Raw genomic sequence first — 24,035 nt, 5'->3', positions numbered from 1 at the left:
GACTCCCCACTGCTTTGTAGGGAAATCAAACTCCAGGATCCCCATCCGGTTTGGCGCTTTGCAAACAGGCACTTGCGGCCGCCTGGAGACCACATCAAGGGAGAGAGGGCGGGCAGCCAGGGGCTGGGAGGCAGGCAGCCCACACAGCCGTCGAGGTAGGATCTGGAAGCATAAACGTGGGGGAAAATCACGGCTTGCCTGGACCTCGAGCTTCAGTCTGGGGTTTGTACGTACGACATCATTAGTCACCACCGTGCCGTGGAGTCAAGAACTGGCCTGGTGGAAACACAGCGCGGGAAAACGGGATGCCTCTGGGGGCGGGGGGAGCACAGCCCTCAGCCTTCCATCGCCGGCTGGGCGACGTCACCCCTGTCACCCCCGCCACCTGCCCCACGGTCCTGCCATTTTGCTGAGTTCCCAAGTTACTCTGCCGCCCGCCCAGGACATTCATTTGTTTTTCTTTGTTCGGAAGACACAGGGCATGAGCATTTGTGCGAGGCCATTTGTATCTTTACAACAAAATAATGGGGCAGGGTGGGGAATGGGCGGCAAGTCAAGACCCCGCTGGCCAGAGAAAGTTTCCCTCGCCGGGATCCCTGACGCCCAGGTCCTCGAAGGGGCCTGCCAACTTCCCTCCTGGCTCCGTCTGCCATCCCCCCGGGCCTCTGAGTTTCCTCCTGCTTGTTCGGGAGGGGGTGGGCGGTGTCTCCAGCAGCCCATCCTGCAGCGCCCGACCCCGACCCACCCACCCCAGCCCCAACTCCCAGGAAACCCGCACCGCCCCCCCTTCTATTTGTATTTATTTATATATTTATTTAGTTATTTATTTTAGAAAGGGCCAACTCTTTTATTTTCCTGAAGGTGGCAGTGGAAGAGAAAAAATGACAGCCTTTGAAGATGTAGGAATTTTATGACAAAACAGATGGAGCAGCAAGCGTCCCCGTTGTCCCCGTGTGCCCAGGAGCGCTGACAATGGAAACCACAGCCCCCGCAAAGTGGTGTCCACCCGGGGCTGGCCTCCCCGGGCAGCGGGGGCCCCCCGCGCTGGGTGACCGGCGACTCCGCCAGCCTGCCTGCCTCCTCCTTCTCCCCTCTTAGTCCCTCACCAAGATAATTGAGGATCATAACGCTGGGGAAGGAGCGGCGCGGCTCCCGCGGGCTGTCAGGTATCTGCTCGTGTCTTTATGTCATCCGTCAGCATTGAGCCCCTCTGTCATCTCTCCTCAGCCTTCAGCGCCGCGCTCTCTCATCGTGTTCATTATCTCGGCTCAGACCGGCCCTCCCCCCCAACCCCCCGCTACCCCCCCCCCACCCCCGGTCCAGTAAATGCATCTTTGTGCAACTCTCAGTCTCCGATTATGAATCGATGATCATGTGGTATAAGAGAGATAGATGGCTTTTAGTTTCATCTTGTCTCCCCTAATTGTAAAATATTAGTTACATTACACTGTGTCTTTTGATTAATGGAACTTATTTGTAGTAGCCTATCTGAACCCTCCCCCTTCTAAAGTCCTCCACTGACTTTTGAGAATTGAGTGATTTCACTTAAAGCAGACAAATAGGCCCTTCAGCGAGGAGATAGCGAGGCTGTGATACTGTGGGCACGACGGGCTCCGCAGACCGAGGGGTGGATTCTGGAGAAAGGCTTCCCGCCGGCCGGGCAAACACTGGGCTGTTAATGCATGCCGGCTCGGGAACTTCTTGCTTTTCTTCATTTCACCCCCTTTTTGGCAGCCCTCGCCCAGCTCGCTGACTTGCAAAACAGGATGTGAAACAAAATTGAATTAAAATTAAATAAATTGCAGATTGCCACATTCCCACATTTGGCTTGCGAGGAGTCAGTCAAATGTGAACTTTGATGAATCTGAGCTCTCACTGCGCTGGGCTCCCTTCTCGGGCACCGGGCAGCATGTCAAAGGCGCGTTCTGCCGCCCGCGTCTGACCCTCGGAGATGATCGTCCTTTAAGGCAGAATCTATCTTCTTGGGCATTATTTACTTAAATATGTCCGTTGACAAAGTCCTTGCCATACAAAAGGGAAGTCGGTGGCTAAATCCCTTATTATAAAGAATCGCCGTCTGTCTTTCAGTGTAAATTCAAGGACATGTTCACTTGCAACCCATCAGCTCAATTAAGAAGGTCTATTTACTGTCCGTGTGTATAATGTCTAAATCTCAGGGAGATGGGAAGATTGACTTCATAAACTCAAAAAACGGTACCGCAGATTAGGGATTCCAGAATGAATTTGGATAGGGGTGGTTTTAGGACACATGACTTATAAAATGCATGCAGATACTTGTATCTATTTCTGTAGGATACGCTTAGTATTTTATTCTGACCTTTGGATTTTTATTTTTACTTTTATTTGCATGATTCTTGTAGACACTGACTATTATGTATTTTCTGGGGACATTCTATTTCATTTAATGTCCTAGAGCCAGAAGATTGATTTTATTATGAGTATAGGAAGCTGGCAATGTTTTACTTTATTTTATTTCTTTTTAAGAGCATAACAATGTGTTTGTGGCTGCCAGGAAAAGTGAAGGCAACAAAACAACCATGTCTGAGCGTAAAATTCATTCTGAGGATTGGATACCCAGAAGTATGTCGATTAAAGGTTGAGGGCAGCTTCCAGGCCACTCTGACCTGCCTCCTGTGTCCCTGTTCTGGTCTGCACGGGGGCCTCGCAAGTATCTAAGAGAACCAACGTCCATGTTGGCTCTGGGTCGGCAAGTCAGGGACACAAATTGCCACCTCCTATCACCCCAGCCTAGGTTTTGGGTTTTATTTATTTAGTTTTTGTGTGTGTTTGAGTCCTGGCTTTGGAGAAAGTGGATGCTGGAGGGCTCTTTGTTCTGAGTGTCAAGGGACTTTTTAAAATGTCAGCGGAGTTTGGGCGGTTGTGTCTAATAAAACTCCTTAGGGCTTAGGATGCCCTGTCTCCCAATTTTCATCAGCAGCCTCTCTCCCTGAGTTATGTACATCCATCATATTTTGAGAGTATTTTATGGAATATTCTTACTGCAGCGTGAGAATGCATATTGACAATTGTTGGCACTTTCCTATATTCCACGATATGCATTTATCTGTTATGGACCCATAATACCAAATGTGTAGTAAAAAGCTATATCAAAAGGCAGTTATCCCGCGTGCATAAAACGCTCTCACTCGGTCGCTTTAATTTCCTTACTACAGCTTCTGAAACCCCCACTTCATCCTGATGGACTTCAATATTTCATTTAAGGAAAGGATGTGCCTGAGAGGGGGTGACGGTGTTTCTAAGGCTGCAGCAGGGCTGGTTCTTGTCTAGGCGAAGCCCCACGTGGGGACTAGGACCAGCACCTAGGACCAGTGCGTGAGTCCCGGGACAGATTCCTGGCTGCCCGCCTCCAGCTCCCTCTACTGGAGACGTGTCTGTCTCCGGACATGGGTGGGAGAGAAGGCGGGCACAACCTTTCAGGGACCCTACGTTTAGGGTCATAGCAATGGGCTATGTTGGCACATTCGCGCTGGGCTCTGTGCTAAAGTCTCAGTGCATGTCGCTCCATTGGACCTGGACACTCATTCTGAGCAGGGCGTTAACGTTAGCCCCTTTGACAGATGAGCAAACCGAGGCTCTGGAGAGAGGCTGGGGTTTGCCCAAGGCCTGAGGCCTGAAGCACTGAGGTCAGGCCTGTCTGCATCGGAAACCTGAGCTCTTGTTCCTTGCACCTGCCTCCGTGGGTGTGGAGTGACTTTGGGCTCTCGATCAACGCTCGGTAGCATCCCGTTGATTTTAAGATTCAACGAGATGGTGATCCATGTCGAGTCCCTGACACGTCGGCAGGGCTGAGATGCCGAAAACGCGTGCGTGCGTGTGTGGAAGGGGGGCTGGCGCTGTGAGAGAAACAGAAACCGTTTCCTTCTTGGGGGCAGAGGGTGGGGGGCGGGTGGAGGGCTTCTTCATTTCTTCTTTTCCCTTCCCAGTTTTCCAAACTGTTCTTGGGAGGGGAGGGAGTTTGGAAGCTCAGTCGTTTGGGTAAGCTTCGGATTGGCTGTGGTTACTGGGATAACGCCGTTGTCAGATAGCAAATGGAGACCCAGAGAGTCCCTCTCGGGGGACAGCCAAGGGCCCTGAGAGCGGTGTGGGTGCCACGCGTGTTCGGAGCGGCCGGCAGGAACCGGGCTCCGGCTTGCGTGACTCCCTGAGACCGCGCCCCCATGTGTGTCCCGTAGCATGACGTGTGCGGGAGCCGTTGGCCGCTCATGAAGCGGGACACGTGTGGAGGAGGAGAACACGATGGTCACACTGGTGAGAAGGAAAGGGAGACGGAGGAAGAGGCACCCAGGCTCGTTCCTCGGGGCTGCACGGAGCAGATCTGGTTTTGTTGCTTGATACCAGGAAGGGAAAAGAATCTCAACATGGCTTGCCGTTTGGCATCATGTATTTTAAAAAATAAAATAAACATCTGGTTGTTTGAATGCAAGTGAGACTCCCCTCCTTGCTTCTCCCCCCCCCCCCTAATTTCAGCCAAGCTGTGTGTGTAAACACAGTCTTAATTGATATCAGGTTAGGGGAGTCTGGAAAACAAGCTACAATTCAGAACACTGGGCTGGACCCAGACCTCTGCAGAAATGCAACAACAGGCGCTCGCTGGATGACCGCCTACTGTGTGCAAGGCTTTGTCAGACAGGGGCTGGGACCAAACTCCAGCCACCCGGGCCACGGTCCTGAGGAGCCCACGGCTGGGGAGAAAGAGACCCCGCGCAGGGCCCGGTCCCGCCGTGGAGCACGGAGAAGCTGGGCCTGTTGGCGCTGGCAGGGGGCTCCAGGGCGGGGCTTCCCAAAAAGGGACTAGAACCTGGATAATTAAGCTTTGCGACGAATTTGGTAATGAAGCCTGATTTAGTTCCCATTCAGCTCCAGTCTCCCTCTCTGTATAACGACGCGTCTATTTTGAGACTCAGGAAAAGAAATGCTTCAATTTGCAAAGTAAATGTTTGTTTGGTTGTTTATTAATAATCATGTAAAGTAATCCATTGGATTCTTTGGCACTAAATGGCTGCCTCTCGGGTCCTATCCTTACGGCAGGATCCTGGGGTCCTCTGGTGGCTCAGAGAAGCGTCTGGAACCCACCACCTGGTTTCCAAAGCCAGCTGCCCCACGTCCTGCTTCGGCCGGCTATGCGGCCCGCCGTCATGGGCCTGGCTTTCCCTAATTCGGAAGTGGGAGGACCTCCTCCTAGGGTCTCGGGAGGACTCAGGGAGTGGTAGAGCCCTGCCCATAACCAGAGGTCCAGGCGTGGAACAGAGGGTGAGGGATGTCTGATAAGGAAGCACTCATTTCAAACAAAAACCATACATATATATGGTGTGCATATGAGAGTTGGTCCTTTTCTTTCCTTCCATTTAAGTAAATAATTTTAGAAGGAATTTTGTAGCATGAGTAAAAAGATACTGGCTAATTATTATGAGTCATTTATGGCCTGGGGTCAGCATGAAAGGTAAAGGAATATGTTTTTAGGGGAGTAGGAAGACCGGAGGTGGGGGGTGGGGCGTATCCATTTGTGTGTAGTCTAAACGCTTCCTGAACAAAATCTAGAATATCTTCCGAAAGCAGACCAACCAGCTGACCAGCTTGCTGAATAGGCAGGATGTTCGGGATCTCCACATCCCCCGCCCTCCTGGCCTGCCCCCTCCTCTGACACACGTGAAAGGACAGACTTTGCATCTGGGCCAGTCGTCCCAAAATGTCTGTGGCCCAGAGTGGGGTGGGGGCAGGGACAGGGGAGTGGGGGGAGCCCACCCTTGCCTGGAACCCAGGATATGTACAATAGGAAGATCCGGATAATAAAAATCTACGTGTCACCGAGACATTCCTCAACTGTTAGCAATCAGTTTGGGGGGTGGGGGGCGAGGGGGGGCCGGGAAATACCAAAAGACATCAAAGAGGGTCTCACTCCCAGCCTCTGCCCCGTTTCAAGGCTCCGTAATTTGGGAAGGTTGTGCGCTAAATAATTTGTGAGCCTCCAAACACGCAGGTTATTGTTTGTGGACAGATGGTGTATCGCGTTTTATCGCTTTTCCTTCTGTGGGTCCTCATATGTGGGACTGATGTGCATTCTGAAGTCTTTGTCTCCTTCTAAAATCTCTAATCTGAGACAGGCAATCAAGCACAGAGGCAGGGCTTCAGAAGGCATAATCAGAGTTTTAAAAGCAAAGGGGAAGGGGGGGGGGAACGCCAGAAATCCAAGCCCAGTTATGAGGCAGATGTCTGCAGAGAATGGGAGAGGTTATTAGGGTTTTTAAAAGTGGACCCGTGTAAGGGGTCCCGCAGTGCAGAAGGAGAGGCAGAGCCCGCAGTGGTCGCTGCTGGCACCCGGAAGTTTCCCGGCATCCCCCCCCCACCCCACCGCGGCGTGCAGCCCCGGACCGAGCCCCCTCCTCGCCTCCAGAGCCAGGGGTCTTTGTCTCGGCAGGCGGCCGGCCCCAGCAGGGCCTGGGAGGCCCCATGTTGGAGTGGTGGCCGCCCTTAAGAGTTAAATCATGTTGATATACAGGAAGGAAATGAAATAGACGAACTCACTCCTCTTTTCTTCCTACGGATTTTTCTTTTTTATTCTGAAGATAGAATTACTGTTTGTAAGCATCTGAAAGTCATTAGAGGCCCTGCAGTCTGTCAGGTGCCGACGCAGGGAACTGCTGAAACCAAACGGGGGCCTGCACCGAGGGCTGGGGATTTGTCATGTGCTGATGAGCAGTTATAATAATATATGAGCAAATCACAAGCATTCTGCAAATTAATCAAATTTTTTTCCCCTTCTCCCTTGTCTCTGGGAGAGTGGCTTTGCAGGCAGACGTAGGTGAACCAGTTTTGCTCACAGATGGTCGCTCTGGCATCAGATGGAATTTATATAACAGTAATTCTGATTTCCTGCCAAAGTAGCAGTGAACACACCAGGGAGATTGTAGAAGGCGAGTCATGTGGTTTTGCTGAGGTTGTTGTGGGAAGTTTAAGGGGGGAAATCTCAAATTTTCCTCTTTGCCTTTACTGTTTTTGCCTGAAGGGCCAGAAACAGAACGCCATTCTGCCATGGGCGAAATCCGTCACATCTTTCCTTGTGCCTCGTCTGAAAGTGCTTCGCAGCTGTTGGAGCTGCTGGCGGTGACAGAGCCCCAGGACTCCTGATCCTCGCCGGCACCTTACAAGATCGGAGGGGGGGGGGCAGGTTCACAAGGTGGTCGCCCGGGCGCTGCCGAGAGGGAGGGCCCCGTGTGCGCTTTTGCCCTCCCGCTCCCCATGGCCGGGCGAAACCTACAAGGGCTTTTCTTTTCAAGTGTTTTATTAAATGAAGAGTGTAACAGCGCTCACTTTAATTACACACGGGCTCCGTTTATAATGCCTCTGGATTTATTCAAGTAGTTGAAAACGATGGAGCGGGTGATAACTGTGATCATCTCGGTTTAGCGGCTCAGAGACCGGGGAGCGTGCTGGTGTGTAAGTGTGTGTGTGTGTGTGTGTGTGTGTGTGTGCGCACGTGCGGCATGGGTGTTCCCCTGGGTCCCCAGAAGGTCTCCCCGTGCTCAGACACCCCTGGCACCCACTCCTCCCAAACCTTGCCCTCTCCCTTTGGAGGCTGTGCCTTGCATGGGATGCAGAGGCCCACGGGCAGGCTAGCGCACTTTGGGCCCCACACTTTGAGGGACCTGTGCTCACCACGAGGTGCCTTTTCCCAGCGGAGAGTAAAATGAGATCAACATGGCGTGGACATTGCCTTATGCAACAAAGTCTTCCTGCTGAGGGTTTTTGCTTTCCCCTCTTCTTCTTCTTCTTCTTTTTTCCCTAATGTAAAGCCCTGCCCATTTGTTTTGGTTTACGTGACTACAGAGAAATAAGTGGATTAGACAGAAACTTTAGCATGCTTCATTGCAGCTGGGGGCCGACATCTGTCATTCCTCAGCCATATTCTGGATCATGCCAGCAAGAGAAAGCAAAGTCTGACACCTTTGATTTTAGAGAGAGTCTTTTATAGGGGGGAAAAAAGAGAAGAAAGGAGTAGCATTTCCTTTGTGACTTCATAAGAAAAGCCACCTCTCTTCTAGGCTGCTTTATTTATTTTATTTTATTTCATTTCATTTTTGGCAGGTGACGATGTTAGTGGCAGTGGGAGAGAGCCGAACGCTGGAAAGTTTCTGCTTCCGCCTCTCCTTACTTTGTAATTTTCTATTGTTCACGCTACCAATTTGTAGAATTGGGCGTGATAAAAAGTAGCTATTTAAAATATACCCAGTGTGCCCTTCTATATGGATATATACTGTGGGTATGGATTGCGGGTGTCTGACTCCTTTATGGAAAGAGAGATGTGTGATTCTCTCTCACACATAAACTCACATTAATACGAAGCAAGAGCACCGGAATTTTCTGCAATATGAGTGTTCCCGCTACACTCTTTTTGGTGAGATTTTCTGCTGCCCATGTGAGTTCCCCGCCCCCCACCCCGAAATGTACAGCCACCGCCCCCCCCCCCCCCCCCCCGCCGAGAAATGTACTAATGTTTTTATGAAGACGAGTGTGGGTAGTGAATTATCCACAGATAACCTTGGATACCAGCTTTTAGTGGCTTGGACGTCTGTTACTGTTTCAGTGTGTGCGTGGGGCCCCTCCCCCCACGTCTGTACTAGCGTGGCACAGTGCGTAGCACACCCTTGACACATGCCAAGTTCCGATATTGGCCCCCCTCCCATATTTAAATTGTACCATAAAACAGAAACTACAATGAAACTCTGATGGGTTCGTTTTAAGCGACACACAATGGAGAACAGGAAACCATTGAACGCGCAGAGACCACCCACTTGTTTATTTCACGGGGCGTGTGCAGGAATGCGGCTCATCTGCCCCGAGAAAACCACACAAAGACCTCACCCAGGGCCTGGCCCCGGCCCCAGAGAAGGTGAGGCACTGGGTGTGCTGGGCACCGACACGACAGGACAAAGCAGAGCCCAAGGACTCTGAGGACCGTGGTGCCAGGAGGCGGAGGATGCCAGGACTGAGGTGGGCCCGAGGGTGAACTGTGGCCTACCCTCGGGGTTGGGGGAGGGTGTCGGGAGCACTGGGACCCTGGTCTGACCGGCTGAGTCTGGGAGGATCTTGCCAGAGCTTCTGACTTTTCAAGATAAACTGGAAGTCCATGTTTTTGCCTGAAATCTCTTTGTTTTCCCTCTTAGTGTTGAGGACAAAAAGTAAATATGTGTGTGTCCCCCCAGCTTTGACCTCCGAGGTGGGAGGTGAAAGAGTGTCTGTCCAGGGTCGTGAGGGAATCCACGGAGCTGCCCGCTTGGCCACCGGAGCTCTGGGGGTGCTCGGTCAGGTTGGGTGCTGACATCTCAGCCTCACACAGGAAGTGGAAATGGCCCTGCTGAGGACCAGGGGAAGAGAGGGTGTGGTTCAAGGACAGAGCTCCCCCACAGGCAACGCAGGAAAATGCACAACCGCCCAGTGACCCAAAGTGAGCCAGAAAATGGCCTTGCCCTCCCGTGTCCTCCTTGAGTGTTCAAGATGGGCAGGGTTAGTCGCAGCCTGGACTGGAGTCCCCAGGGGTCTCTAGGACACGGAGCACTTAGATTTTCCTGGGGAAGAGAGCAGCAGGGCAGGGCAGGGCTTCCCAGGTGTGGAGCACAACCAAGGCGGGGCGGGTCTGGGGAGGGTCACCTGTCAGGAGGGGTGGCTCCTACTGGAGAAGGACACCGATCAGGGTGGAGGGGAGCAAGGTCAGGCTATGTGCACTCCTCACAAGACTGGAAACTGAGGCAAGCCTGTTCAAAATAGGGCTGCCCATGACAAAGTGTCCCCAGGCCCCCATGAAGGTGAGAAAATGGGGCTGGGCACAGGGGTCCCCCACCCAAGGCGAGGACCCAAGCCCTTCCTAAGTAACTGCTCAAGGAAAACAACCCCCAAAGCTCCTTACCCAGCCCCTCTCCTGTACAGAGCCACTGGATTCACCCCAGAGAAGAGAGAGACCCTCCAAGCTTGTGCCACTGGAGGCCATTAGTGGGCAATGTCTGATGAACATAGTTAAGTGCCCAATTGCAAGGAGTCTTTGATGAGTGCCAGTGGGGGCTGTGCCGGCTGGGTCCTCAGAAAGGCTTCTAGGAGGTTCTTTGGTGGGTCTGGGCGGGGGGTATGGCAGACAGTGGGCACATTCCTGGTGGTGGGTATTAGGTGAGAAGGGGTTGCAAGCTGGAAAACCAGGCTAAGGAGCAGGTTGCTGTGGTGAGAAATAGGGAGTCGCTGAAGGTTTGGTGGGGCGGGGGCTGGACATACGTCCAGATGGGATGCGAGGACCGGCTCGCTGTGAGTCGTGCACCTGCTGCCTTTCCGTCTTTCTGGGGTCCTTCTGACCCGAGAGCCCTCGCTGTTGTTCTGGGGTGGGCTGTGGGTTCTAGAGGAGGGTCACAAGTAGTCACTGCTTTTGCTAAACTCCTTAGGTCCTTACTGCCTACCTTGTTGCCAAGGGGACTTTAGATAACTATATCTAGCCCAATATCCCCACGGAGGGAAGAGATGGGTAGGAAGAGGGTGAAGACGAGGAGCCCTGCCATCTTCGGCATCTTTTGAGTACCACCTTAATCATTTCACTTAATATTTTATTAGAGACAAAAAAAAAAAAAACCCAAAACCAAAAAACAAAAACAAATAACAAAAAACCCTCTAGCTTTATTTTAGCAATGCTATCCAACTTTGATTTCCTAGTTTTTTTATTGTTGTTTCGTTTTTGTTGTTTTTGTTTTTGTTTTGTTTTCTAAGGCTGTTAATCTAAATTGCAGTCAGCTTGGTTCCAGGCAAAACCACCTGCAGGAGTGCTGCGGTCCAACTCCTGAACACACCCTCCTCCGGCAATGCCTGGAGAGAAGAGCTTAGCAGGAGGGGGGAGGTTTGCTGTGTGACCTGGGGCAAGCCGGCAGCCCCTCTGTTCCTGGCTCCTGTCTTGCCATGAGAGCAGTGTCCTCTCTCTTTTGTCTCCTTTAGTATATTCCAGGATGAAATCACTCACCCAGAGACAAACACAGGGCATTGTTAGAGTCTTATTATATTACACATCTAAAAATCTCCAAAAAAGGAAAGCAAGTTCATTGACCCTTTGAAGGTTATTTAATGATAAACATAAATGCTTTCATGAAATCCGGGGAATGACTTAAGATCCTAGATCAATAGTTGCCTGTGAGTGCCCGCGGTCTGCGACACTTCAGGCTGAGTCTCCTGCCCACCCAGGCAGGCTGGTGGCTCCGCCGAGCCCAGCCCGGAGGCTGCCGGGAGGCAAACAGATCAACACAATTTAAGGCAACATCTGCATGGCAGTGGCCAGAGCCTGGGTGTGAAGTTGCCGAGGAAGGGACTGCACTGAGGCCCTGGGGAAGGAAGGGCAGGGTGCTCCTGAGTCCCATCGTTCTGGAGCAGGGGGAGGTGGGGTGGGTACCAGACTGAGAGGATCTGGAAGATTCCTACACCGCCTGTCACACACTTTTCTCTGCAGCTGCCTCCTGGAGCCCAGCCTCCTTTTCTGAGCTCTCCTACTACCTGAACTTGAATCTGAGCTGGACAGGGGTTCGTGTTCCAGCCCTGCCCGCCCCCCTCCCTACCCCCACTGCAGGCTCTGCAGGGTGCTCCCATGCACCCCCCCCCACCCCCGCCTCCAGGAGGGGTTTCAGTGTCACTCTCAGGTGTGGTCGTCTATGGATCTGGGGCGCCCTGATGTCACTGTCCCCTGAAAATCAACCAAATTCACCTTTTGAGAAACTTTTAAAATAAAGCATTTATTTTACTATAGATTTAGAATTACAGAAATGTTGCCTAGATAGTACAGAGAATTCTCCTATGGTGCTTGTTACCCTCTATTGTCAGCATCTTCCATTAGTAAGGTACATTTGTTACAATTACTGACCCAATGTGGATACACTATTATGAAGTCAATATTTTATTCAGATTTCCTTTGTCTTTACCTAATGCCCCTTTGGGCATTGGTGGGCATTATGTCCCACCAAGGGGACCACTTTATATCTGGTTGTCACGTCTCCCGAGGTGACTCTTGGCTGCTACAGTTTCTAAGACTTCCCTTATTTTTGATGACCTTGAGAGTTTTGAGGAAAGTTTTGTAGAATGTCTCCCACTTGGGATTTCTCATGGTTAGACTTGGGTTGTAGGTTCCTGGGCAGAAGATGAGAGGTGGATTCCCACTGTATCAAGTCAGGGCACTGCCATCACTCGGACCTCGGTGATGCAGCTAAGGTTCTGTTTCTCAGGTGTCTGCCCTGGGAGGTGGGTCTTTTTCCCTCTCTACACTGCGCTCTTCCTAGGCGCTTCCCCGGGAAGGAAGTCACCAGCCACCCATGTGAAAGTGCGAGAGTTATAGCCCACCCTCTAAGGGGAAAATTCCATAAAGCCCGTGGAATATATGGGGCATTTGTCTGGTCTTCTCCATGTGCTTCAAAATTCAATCATTGAGCCAGTCAATACGACTTGTGGGTGCCTGTTGCTACTTTGGGTTTTCATCTGATACTATGTCATTCACTTTGTTGCTAACATTGTTCCAGCTCTGGCCTTGGGGTCTCTACCACTTGGCTCGGAGCTACTGACTCTGACACCCCAGTCAGTGGGTGGTGTTTCGAGCAATTCCTTACTTTCTGGCTAAAGACGCTCCAGGACCATCTTGTCTATTTCCTGTCCCAGCCCTAGAATCTGCCATTTCCACAAGCAGCCTGGGTTCCTTTTTGTTGAGAATGGTACGAAAAATCAAGTCTGGTTGCTAAATGGGCTTGCTGCCTCTGGGATGTCACGGGTTCTAGGAGCACACAGGGGACAGAACAAGGAAAGATAAGTGTGTCTACTAACCCCTGCATACACTCAAGATCTGTGTTATAGATACTGAACTGAACACTAGTTCACAATGACGGATGTCTCCGATCTATTGCTACATGGATCAAAATTTGCTTTTAAAATGTTTTTTGGTAGTGTTTTAGATTAAAACCCAAATCACAGGAAATTTGAAACCTGAAATTATTTATACTAAGGGTATTCCGAAGTGTTTTAGCATCTTTGATTAGATGGATGAATATTTTTTTTGAAAACCGAAAACATAAATTATGCACCTGATTAGAACCATTCTTGCCTATTTGGAATTAGGGAAATTTATATATGTGTGTGTGTGTGTGTGTGTGTGTGTGTGTGTGTGTGGTGTGCAACTGAGAAGATAGCTCTTTCTGTTGGCTCACTGTGTGTATATGTATATTTTTACCCATCTCACTGCCTCTGCTGAGCCCATTAACCATGGCCGGAGTCCTGGGCAGGAGCCCTTCCAGTCGGCAGCTGCAGGGCCAGCCGCAGACACTCAGAGAGAGCAGCAGGGGAGGGCTGGAGGGAGCCCAGACCACTGCCCTGAGGTCTGCCCCACTGGACGGCTTGTTGGTCCCCTTCCTCCCACCCCCCACGCCCCACCTGGATTCCTCCCAGTTCCGCAGGTTCACTTCGGGGAGGGCAGTGGCTGCGTCTCTAACATAAACAACTGGTTGTAGATGGGGGGGGGGGGGGGCGTTTCCTTAACTACCAGCATGCATCCTGCAAATGTCCTTAGTTTCAAGGAATGCAAAGGGCGTTCCCGTTGGGGTGCACCAGAAGGAGCGGCGGTGCTCAGGAGTCCTCTTGGTACCACTCAGAGGTGGGCTTCCCAAGCTTCCTGGCCCTGTGCATGGGAGCTGGCCCTGAGGGCTGTTCCTCTCCACCTCACCAGCTGGGCCCTTCTAGTAAACAGTTCCATAAAGGGTGGTGGTGGGAGACCCTCCGGGGGTCTGGCAAATACCCCATAATCCTGTGCTCCAAAGAAGGTAGTTCAGAAAGGATAGAGCAAGTGTCTTCAGGTGAGTCAGCCATGGGCTTGCTGCGGGCAGCTTTCTCAGGGTCGAAGCCCACCCAGGGTGCCAGTGGGCTGTGGCCGGGGCTGATCTGGAAGCTATGGCAGCAGTGTTCCTTTTCATTCACCTGGGTGCCATCTTTTCCCATCTATTGCATTGGACCATAAAAGGGCCCTGTGTGATCGATTGGAAAGTCTGCCCTGGCGTGAGAGGTGGCTCTGTAGTAGGAGGGCCCAGGGGGATGGTCCGTGTCTCTGTGTCCACCCCAGCCCAGGGACCCCACTCCCTACCACTTACACACGTGCCCCTCTTCTGGACCCTCTTCCTTAGGCTGACCATGAACCGTGATTCGCGGGTTTGCCTCTCTCCATTTGTGGATGCTGTTGTTCCAATGTCCGGAACTGTGCCTTTGTCACCATATGTAGACTCTGCCTCTGGCCAAACAGCTCACGTGTCCTTCCTCCAGAATGCTCTTCCTTTCCCAGGACTCTCTCCGGTCCTCTGCACCATCCTTTTGACTGGGAATTCGAACCTAGTTCAAAGCAGCTGGATGTCCTGACCTCGAAAACTCTCGGCCTCTTCCCCCTTCCGCTGCAGCGGGTGTTCGCTAGGTCATGGGGCCGGTCACTCAGGCATTGTTTCAGGCATGCCGAACAGGTGTCCCTCCCATCCTTGTGGCGCTAAAAGTCCTGTGTCATTCCCGCAGCGATCTGCTCGGGGTAATGCATGCAGTAGGTACTTAGCGTGTGCTCGTGGAAGAGGGCTGGGTTCCAGGACTTGCGTGATGGATGGAAGCTTGGAGTCCTGGGGCTTGGTGACAGCCATGTGTGCAGTATCTGACTTCTGTGGTTGTCTTGAGGTCACAGACATGGCTGTTGTCCCCAAGGGAGGCGTGGCATGTGATCTGTGCAATATCACTCAAACACGCACACACACACACACATACACTATAGTGCATACCCTTCCAGGGTGTTCATAGACTCTCTCCTGGAGCATCCTGGGTCCTGACTAAAGATAGCCCTGTGTGGAGAATCTTCCAACAAGTGCTTAGCAGGGAGTGGCAGGAGGGAGCCGAGGTGAGCCTCTGCTGTGAGACAGCCCTGTGGTTGAATTCCTGGTCAGAAACCAGCTAACTGCATATTCCTGACTTTGGAAAACTATTTCCTCTCCCTGAGCCCGATTGTCCTACCTGTAAAATGGGAAGATTTCTCTCCAGCACGTCTCCCTACTGGCAACTGTGAGGGCAATGGACACAATTCCTAGAAATGTGCCCGGATGAGTTGTCCCGAGACCAAACACCGGAGGCTGGCCACGGGCTCCCCCTCCTCATCCTATCTGCCATCCTGCACCAGAAGAGAAGCCATCAGTTTGGAAAGTCTGGAGGCCCCGTGGAGGCAGCCGCGTCTCTGCCCACAAGTGTGGAGCTGTAATTAATGGATGGTCCCCCAAGGGGAGGCATTTTCCTCTCCCCCTTAGGTACAGAGAAAGAGCAGATATTTCCATCGCAGCAAGTAAGAAAAATATCTCGTTTCCCCACTTTTGTTATAAACAATGTACGACTTGCTTTCTCCTTACTCCTCTTGACCCTCCACACTGTATACATATTTATATATTATTCATAGTGGATTAAAAATGAATGTGCTCTTTACCACGGCTCTACGGCGCAGTGACAATACAAATTAACGTATGATGTACTTACTTTTCACATGGCAGTGATGGGAAATGTTGATGGTCTCAGAGTGAGAGGTAGAGAGAGGGGAGTGCCGTGGGGTGGGCAGTGGGGGGCACCCAGGGCCCCAGCTGCAGACAGGGATTGGGGCTGCAGGGTGGGAAAGGCCTCCCCACTTCCCTTCTCCTGTGGAAAGAGGACCAAGCTCCCCAGTGGGTCCTGTGAGCCTGGCCCCTACCTGGCTCCCTCACTGGGTTTCTCGTCCATCATTATGACCTCTCCCAGGCCCTTGCACTGATCCCAGGCTTCCTATCCCTGCACCGATAGTCAGGGCTGTCCCTCTGTCTGGAGGAGTACTTCTCTCCCTTTCTTTCTCTCTCCCTCCGTCCCGCCCTCTCCCCCCTTCCTTCCTTCCTGCCTCCCTCCGTCCGTCCGTCCGTCCTTCCTCCCTCCCTCTGTCCGTCCGTCCTTCCTTCCTTCCTTTTCTTTCTCTTTTTCTCTTTCCTTCATCCATCCATCCATCCATCCATCCATCCATCCATCCATCCCTTCCTTTATTAAAAAAAAAAAAATACTTGCTGGCTATCTGTGATGTGCCAAGCACTATGCTAGATGGTGAGACATGGCAATAACCAAAAAAAAAAAAAACCCCCAACAAACAGACCCCCACAGCTCCTGCACCATGGAGCCACCTGTTTAGTGGAGAAGATAGACCTAATTGCTTTTGTTCAGCTACTATTGTTGGAAGCTCTCCACAGATTTTGCCCTGATGGACTTTACCAGGGAGTCTGGGGTTACAGGGCTTCCTTCTCGAGGCAGAGGCAGGTGGGCTAGAGGTGACAACCACAGTGATTAAATGAAGTAGGGCAGAGAGCATTCCAGATTAGGGAATAAGAAAGGATGGAACAAAGGTCCTGTGGCAGGAAAGAGTATAAAGCATTTGGAGAACAGAGAGTCCTGTATGCAGAAGGCAGCAAACTCTGGGGGGATTTGAGGGTGAAGACAGTGGAAGGACCTAGAGAGGCTCACATTCCTCTGGGGTGAGCTCTTAGAAACTCCCAGTCACCTCTACTCAATCACAGCCTACACTGCCTCAAAGCAGTGTGTCTGGTCTAGCCCTTGACTAGATCAGGGTCCGCTAGATGGGAAGATGTTTCCGGTATGCGGTCTGACCCAAAGCCCAGCCTCACCTCCCTTTGCTGAACTTTCTCCAAGCGAAATGCAAACATTAACCACTTGTTCCTTTGGAATCTGAAGGTCGTCCAGTTTTCCAAAGCTCCCGTTCAAGGGCAAATGCCCCAAGGACAGACGATGTTGTAAGCTTTCACTGAAGGCCCCCCGAGGCAGAGAGCACCTGCTGAATCAGTACGTTGATGAAGAACAGAGCATAGAGGCCCCTGACCCGGCTTAGACAGGCTGCCAGAAGACAACAATGAGAACAGTAAGCATGACAGTGACAGACAGCTGACATTTCTATAGCCCTGGATTCCTTCCAGACTTGACACATGATTCCCTCCCATGCTCACAACATCCTATGGTGGGAGGACTAGTCTTCCCCCTCCCCCGCCTCTGTTTTCAAGCCGTGGGAACGGAAGCCCCAAGAGATCCCATTCCTCACTCACAGCCAGACACAGAGGAAACTCAAGTTTGGGTTAAGTAGCCTCCTGGCCTCTCAAGGGACGAAACTATGCTTTGAACCCAAGCTCTGGTCAGACTCATGCTGCTGAGTGTGTGGCAGGAGGACACCTGAGAGCAAAGCAAACATGCCAAGCCAGGAGAGCTCCCCATCTTCATCTTGGCCACAGGCCACTGTGGAGTGCGGGGCATCTCAGTGAAACTACCCTGGACAGAGGCCGTGGTCTCCATGCTGGTTGTTAATGGGGAAGTTTCTTCTGTCTTTGAACTTGAACCTTACCATCTTCATGGCACCTGCAGACCAGGTGCATCGTCAACTCTATCTCTCGGGTTACCAAGGTGGCATGGCTGGTTTTTATCCCACTCAAAGGGGATGGATGAAAATTTGCAGAGTTCAAAGCTCACCAAGCGGTAGCCCTGTCCCCCTGAGGGCTGCATCAGACTCTCCTTGGGGAACCGGGTGTCCTGCCTCCATGAGGAGGAAGGATTTCCCGCAAGCCCCTCCTCCACCCCAGGCAGGAGTGCAGAAGCTCGCAGCAGACTTCCAAGGGCCCCTCCTGCTGCTTCTACCTGCAGATGGACCCCTTCTTGGTCACAAATATTTGAACACCACATCCAACTATTCCTGAGAGTTCTCAGATCCGGGGTTTTGTTCTGAAGCCCTTGTTCATGGTCTCTGTCCAAGAGCTAACAGACATCGACATCACAGCATTTGTCCCAGTGCCTGGGGCCTCAAGTGTACAAATAGAGAAATTTGGAAGGCTTCATCCAGGGTTAGCTGGACTCAGAGACTTACTGGATTTTGAAAGTGCTTTGCATAACAACAGCTTTCTGTTTGGGAGTAAATCTTCCCATCACCCAAGGACAGACCTTTCACTTTAATTTGATCCTGGGGAGAACACACAGCCTTTTCTGGACCTTTCAGCAAGCCACTCAGAAGGGTGTGTGTGTGTGTGTGTGTGTGTGTGTATCCTATCATCACACATGGCAGTCATGGTTCTTGTAAAGATTTCATAGAATTAGGGTGTCTGAGTACTTTAGATCCGGTGGAACTTTGTTGTAAATTCAAACCGTCCAGATTCACTCTATCTTAACGTGCTCATCTTGCCATAGCTCCAAAAGGAGGATAACATACAAAATTATATGTCAAGGACTATGGAGGGTTTCAGGATCTCAGGTGTTCGCGACCGTCAGGAACTACCATCATTACCGACAGCAAGGTATATTGCAAGATCAGGATTGATGATGATCCCAATATTGTACGGACTTCCTCCTACACATGAACACATGCAGTGTTCTTGATAGCCAGGCAAGAACAGTGGAAGAACAGAAGAGTCATTTTGAATCCTGGGGACCTGAGGTGGGTTTATTAAATAAGACCACCGTTTGGCCATCTTGCCCCCTACTTGGGCTAGACTCTTAGGACCACGGTATCAAGAGTTCTGGTTTTATTTATTTATTTTTATAATTTTCATTTATTTATTATTCAGAGTTCTTGACTCCAGAGACTTGTCAGACCATGGTGATAGTGTCCATTGGTGACTTACAGCCATATGATACATAAATTGGTGAACCACAGTAATCAGCATAGTGAGCAGTCATTTGCTGCCCGTGGTGGCATGCCAGAAGATGAAGTCTATTCCTGAGAAGATATTTCTAGAAACCTTCAAAACGTTTCTTCGGCTTCCTGAGAACTGGTGTCTACATTCTTCTCAGGTTCTTTGGATGAACTTCAATTAGTTCTTATGTCATTAGCTATAGATTTGGGCCATCTTTTCTCAAGAATTATTCCAGCAGGGTACCATGAATCCTCTCTCACCGATCCTGGGTTAGTAATTTCGTGTCTACGGGGGTGAACAACCTCTTGACTTGAGTGGTTGAATCTTGGAATCCACTTGAAACTCACTGCCCCTCATTGGCACCCAGATTCCTCCCTTCTGTCCATGCCCTAAGTCTGACATGATGAAGAATAGGCTCACTTAACATTCTTTGTTAAACTCCTAAATCCATGTTAGAAGTAGGAGGCTCCACTCTCCTTCCCCACAAGCACATGGCTTTCCCTGCCATCTGTGGGTGAAGCGACTGAGCCCTAAGTGTGGTACCAGGTAGCAGGAAGGTAGGCAGGGGAATGACGCCGGTGAATCCTTCTCTCCTTGACCATCAGGTCCAGGCCCCTCTCGCTGAGTGACAGGGTTCTTGCTGCGGTAGGTTCCACAGAAGGGACAACAGCAACTGTACTTTCCTCGGGTTTCGTTTCTTCTTCATTCCAAAGTCCGTAGATTTGCAAATTGGCTTTTGGCAAGTGGAAAAGTTGATCAAATTCAGCCTCGTGTTAGACGCAACAATGGAAGCGAAGGATGCAGAAACGCTACCCGAAAATTTAGAATACCTTCCAAGAAAGGCAAGGTGGAGGAATAAGATAAGGATTCAACACCACAAACAGTTCATGCCTTCTCGCCCTGTGCCAGGAAGCAGTTCCGTCCAGGAGCCCACAGCTACTCAGGGGGGAACTGATACACAGTGGCCCACACAAGTGGCGTCCCAGTTGGGCAGAGCCTCGAAAGAGGAGAGAGCATGGAAATGGTATGTCAGGGAGACGGTCACACAGCAAGAGTGTGGAGACCTCGAGGAATGAAACCTCCTTCCAGAGACCACCGATGGCTCGGTTCAGTGTGGAAGGAGGGAGGAGGCTCCAGAGAAGCCTGGAGAGGTGGCTGGGGCTGGACTCGAAGGTCCCAGTGATTTCTCACATGGTCGATGGCCATCCCAACCTTAAGGCAAGGAAATCACAGTGAAACTCCTAACGTTTGGAGCCCGCTCTGATATTTCTGGGGAGGCTGGGCAGCAGGTGGGACACCTGGGAAGCTCAAAACCCTCCTGCAGGTCACCATGTTCATAGGCTGGGCAAGAGTTGGGACACACTGGACCAGCCTCCGAGCGGGGACGGGAAAGAGGAAGATTCCATGGATAGGTGAGGTTTGTCCTTGTAGACCAGTTGGCTAAGGAGGGAAGAAAGAGAGTGCTCACTCCACAAACCCACTAAGAAGGAAAGATGATTGGAGTCCCGTGCGCCCTATGAAGTGAAAGTGACCTTCAGCCCCAAATGTTTGGTTGGTGTCCAGTGTTGCAGGAACAAGACTGTTTGGCTAACTACTTAGCAGGACTTCTGCTATGATTGTTCTAGAAAAAGTGCTGAATACGATGTTTGGATGTTTCCTGGTATAAATGGTTGGGCCCATTTATTTACTTGTTTGCTTTTCTGAGCAAATGAAACTGAACCCCGAGCCCTGACCCCTCTGGGTGCTGGATGGGCTAGCACGGACGAGCTTCCAGGAATGGCCCTTCGATGGGCTCCAAGCATCAGGGGGGTATGCCATTGTTCCCCTGGAACTTCCCAAGCCAGATGCTTTCCTGGTGGCTGAAGATGGCAAAAACGTGTGCACGTCTGCAGGGCAGCAGAACAGAAGCCTCGAGCATGGGGAACTGTGAGGGCTGCCCCAGGAATCTGCCTTCTGTCCTGATCCGAGAGCCTGTTGAGAAACAGTCGAGGTCAAGGGTTACTATTCAAAACCTGAACTTCTTTAAAACCATACTGGCCTTGGCCGTTTGGAGAGTTTGGTTCCCGCCAGACACATTCTACAGTCTCCTCTTGAAATGCTGAGGTTCTGGAAATTCCAAGAGCTTAGACTTCTAGCTCCACCCCCGTGACACATGGTTCTCTTAGCCCACTGCAAATACACACTCCCTCTCCCGCGTGTCATGCTCCGCTTGCTTCTCTGTAAAGAGTTGATGGGGGGATGAGAAAGTGAACTGGCTTAGTGCGGAGACCTGAGTCAGGATCCCAGGGGGAGGGATTTATGGCTTTTTTGTGTGTGTGGAACCGGGATCAGCAAAGCACAGTCCAGGGGCCAAATCCCTCTCCTATTTTCGTACAGTCTGGCAGCTGAGGATGGTTTCTACAATTTAAATGGTTGGGGGGAGGGCGGACAAGGAACACTAATTATTTCATCTCTCAGGGAAAGGATACAAAATTCAAATTTCAGCATCTAAAAAGAAGGTTTGAATTTCATCACTACAACGTTGGAAATTTATTTCTTCTCTTGTCATAGAGGTACCTAACATAATACCTTTGATTTTGTGTCTCGGCATGCAAAGCCTAAAATATTGGCTATCTAACGTTTCACAGAAAAAGAAACCAGGTGTCGGGAACATTGTCTTCTGTCACCAGGAAAGCCTGCATTAAAACTGTCCCCAAGAGGGACGCCTGGGTGGCTCGGTCATAATCTCAGGGTCCTGGGATCGAGCCCCGCATCGGGCTCTCTGCTCAGTGGGGAGCCTGCTTCCTCTTCTCTCTCTGCCTGCCTCTCTGCCTACTTGTGATCTCTGCCTGTCAAATAAATAACTAAAATATTTAAAAAAAAAAAAAAAAAAACTGTTCCCAAGATGGGAAGATCTTACATATTCCCAGCCAAGTTATCATTTGTCGGTAACTTATTAATTCTCCAAGTAACTTAATATTTGTCCAAATATACTGGCTACTTTTCTGCCCTTTGTTAATATGATGTTTGCCAAGGAAGTGCAATCATACTATTGATACTATTGGTAGTAACGATGATGTCTTCTGAGCCATGGGGGCTGAGAGGGGGGGAAGCAGCAGAACTGACCTGCCACTCTTTGTGTCCACAGGTCACAGGCCTTTTCAGTGCCGATACTGTCCCTACAGTGCCTCTCAGAAGGGGAACCTGAAGACCCACGTCCTCTGCGTCCATCGTATGCCTTTTGACAACAGTCAGTACCCCGATCGCCGGTTCAAACGCTCCAGAGTCGACTCGGAGGCTTCTGGGAATTTCGAAGACCCCACAGCTGTCAAGGCGGGGAGCTCAGCAGAGCTAACAGAGGAGGGCTGCAAAGCCCAGGAGGAGCGTAACTGAGCAAACTGACCTGTATATTGCAATATTATTTTACACAGTTTTAAGATTATGCATCTGGTAAAAGAGTTTGCTAACTGCATTCCAAGGGGAAAAAAGAAAAATCATGTGCAACCCCCAACTAGTGTATAGAACATTTAAAAAATTTAAAAAGATATCTATATATATATATTAAAAAAAAAAACACACAAAAACACACTAAAAAAAAAAAAAAAAAAAACCCACCAAAACAAGTCCCCAGCCCTTGAAAATGGCTGCTAAACTGTTACCCGGCAACAAGTACTTCTAAACAATGCAGGTGGAAGACGTGTGATTTCTGAAAGGCTTGGTGTCCTCCAAGCCGGAGAAAGCTGGGGGGCCCTTCCAAACTCCGAAGTCGTCTTTGTCCCCCAGTCATGCTCTTAACTGAAAAATGATACCATCTAAATGATTTAGTGTTGCCTTGAAGATGGAGGGGCTGTGTTTTCATTGTTGAAAACACCTCTATAATCTACCACCAGCTGCTGCCATCTCCCCCCAACCCCAACCCCTAATGAGAAGTGCTGAGAGGCAGCCGCTGGTGCCAGTCAGGCTGGAGCGGTCACTGCAGAGAAAATCAATTCACGTGGTGTCCCAACTGCACTCGCGGAGAAATCCTACCCCGCCGCGCCCACGGCTGCTGCTGGGGGGGACTGCGGAGGATTGCCATGTCACACGTGCATTTAAAAAAACAAACAAACAAACAAACAAAACACACACACACACACACACACACACACACACACACACACACACAGCCAAGTGAATCCATGGTCAGGAATTATCTGCAGACAGATGCCCATTGCAGGTTTGATGAGTAATTCCTTTTATTTATTTATTTTTTTTTTTTAAGATCAAATTGCAGTATTGAGGGAAATGCTTTTTTTTCTCCATTGTCTTTTTTTTTTTTTTTTCGGATGAAAAAGAAGTTGCTACTAAAAAAAAAAATAGATTAGGGGTACATGATTTAAAATGTTTTTGAGGAAAACTAGCCAACTCTACCCACGGAAGGTGCTGGTGAGAAATGGAAATTCAAGTCGTAATGGAAAGATGGTTTTTTTTTTTTTTTATTACAGTTTTTAAAAATTTTACTTGAACGAAGGCTGCTCTGGTCCTTATTATCAGCTTTGTTTCAATGTGTTCGTTTTTGTAAGTATCGCAGACATGAAGCAAGATTTTCTTCTCTGACAAGCTCTTAGGAAATAGCTTGTATTAAAAACACAAATCTAAACATCCTGCTCTCTATCGCTAATGAAGAAAACTGTTCGAGTTCAAATGTCTGTTTTTGTAAAACAAATGTGTTCTATATTTTTGTAGATTTTAGATTTTTTTACGGATTGGATACTCCAAATTTATTGAGTTCTGCACCACCCAGAGGGAGATTTTGAGGGCCAATAATGAAATACTTAACTCATTTAAAAAAAAAAAATAAAAACAAAACAAAATAAAACAAAAAAAAAAAAACGAAGAAGAAGAGTCAAGGGTTTATTCTTGAATCTGCTAGAATGGTGTCTAAGTTCAGCCTCTTAACATACTTCCTTTGAGTGACACGAAATTGGTGCTGTTGCTTGTGACGGTAGAGATGTATTGAAGTATTAACTTCTAAAACGAAATCATTCAGACTTAAAATTAAAAAAAACAAAAACAAACAAACAAACAAACAAAAACAGTCAATATTTCCTTGCAGGCTGGGAGCACAGAATAAAACCCCAGGGCCTTAAAACTTCAGCTCTGCCTACAGCAGTTTACAAAAATTCTAAACTGCAATCAATGTAAATAAAATGCTTAGCGCTATCCTGAGACCAGAAGGGATCTCAGGCTAATAAGGGATCGGGTTTGCATATGCGGTCCAGAGGGCGTCACCCACCCCCAGGTTTCAGTGCAAATGAGGTCGCTGTGCAGCGT

The 24,035-nt window shown here is 50.0% G+C and overlaps 1 protein-coding gene across 7 annotated transcripts in view; it reads left to right on the top strand.

The window, feature by feature from the left end:
• Positions 1–22,260, top strand: part of ZNF536 (zinc finger protein 536) — a 422,501-nt gene extending 400,241 nt beyond the window's left edge. For all 7 annotated transcript variants that reach the window (XM_032325334.1, XM_032325332.1, XM_032325329.1 and 4 more), the window contains one exon: positions 21,871–22,260. In XM_032325334.1, the coding sequence (XP_032181225.1) occupies positions 21,871–22,115 (245 nt within the window). In that variant the 3' untranslated portion in view covers positions 22,116–22,260. The remainder of the gene's footprint in view (positions 1–21,870) is intronic.
• Positions 22,261–24,035: the final 1,775 nt, after the last annotated feature.

The sequence above is a fragment of the Mustela erminea genome, chromosome 19, assembly GCF_009829155.1.
Source record: "Mustela erminea isolate mMusErm1 chromosome 19, mMusErm1.Pri, whole genome shotgun sequence".
NCBI classification, from domain to species: domain Eukaryota; kingdom Metazoa; phylum Chordata; class Mammalia; order Carnivora; family Mustelidae; genus Mustela; species Mustela erminea.
The sequence above is the reverse complement of the archived record's forward strand: the minus strand, read 5'-3'. Positions and strand labels throughout refer to the sequence as shown.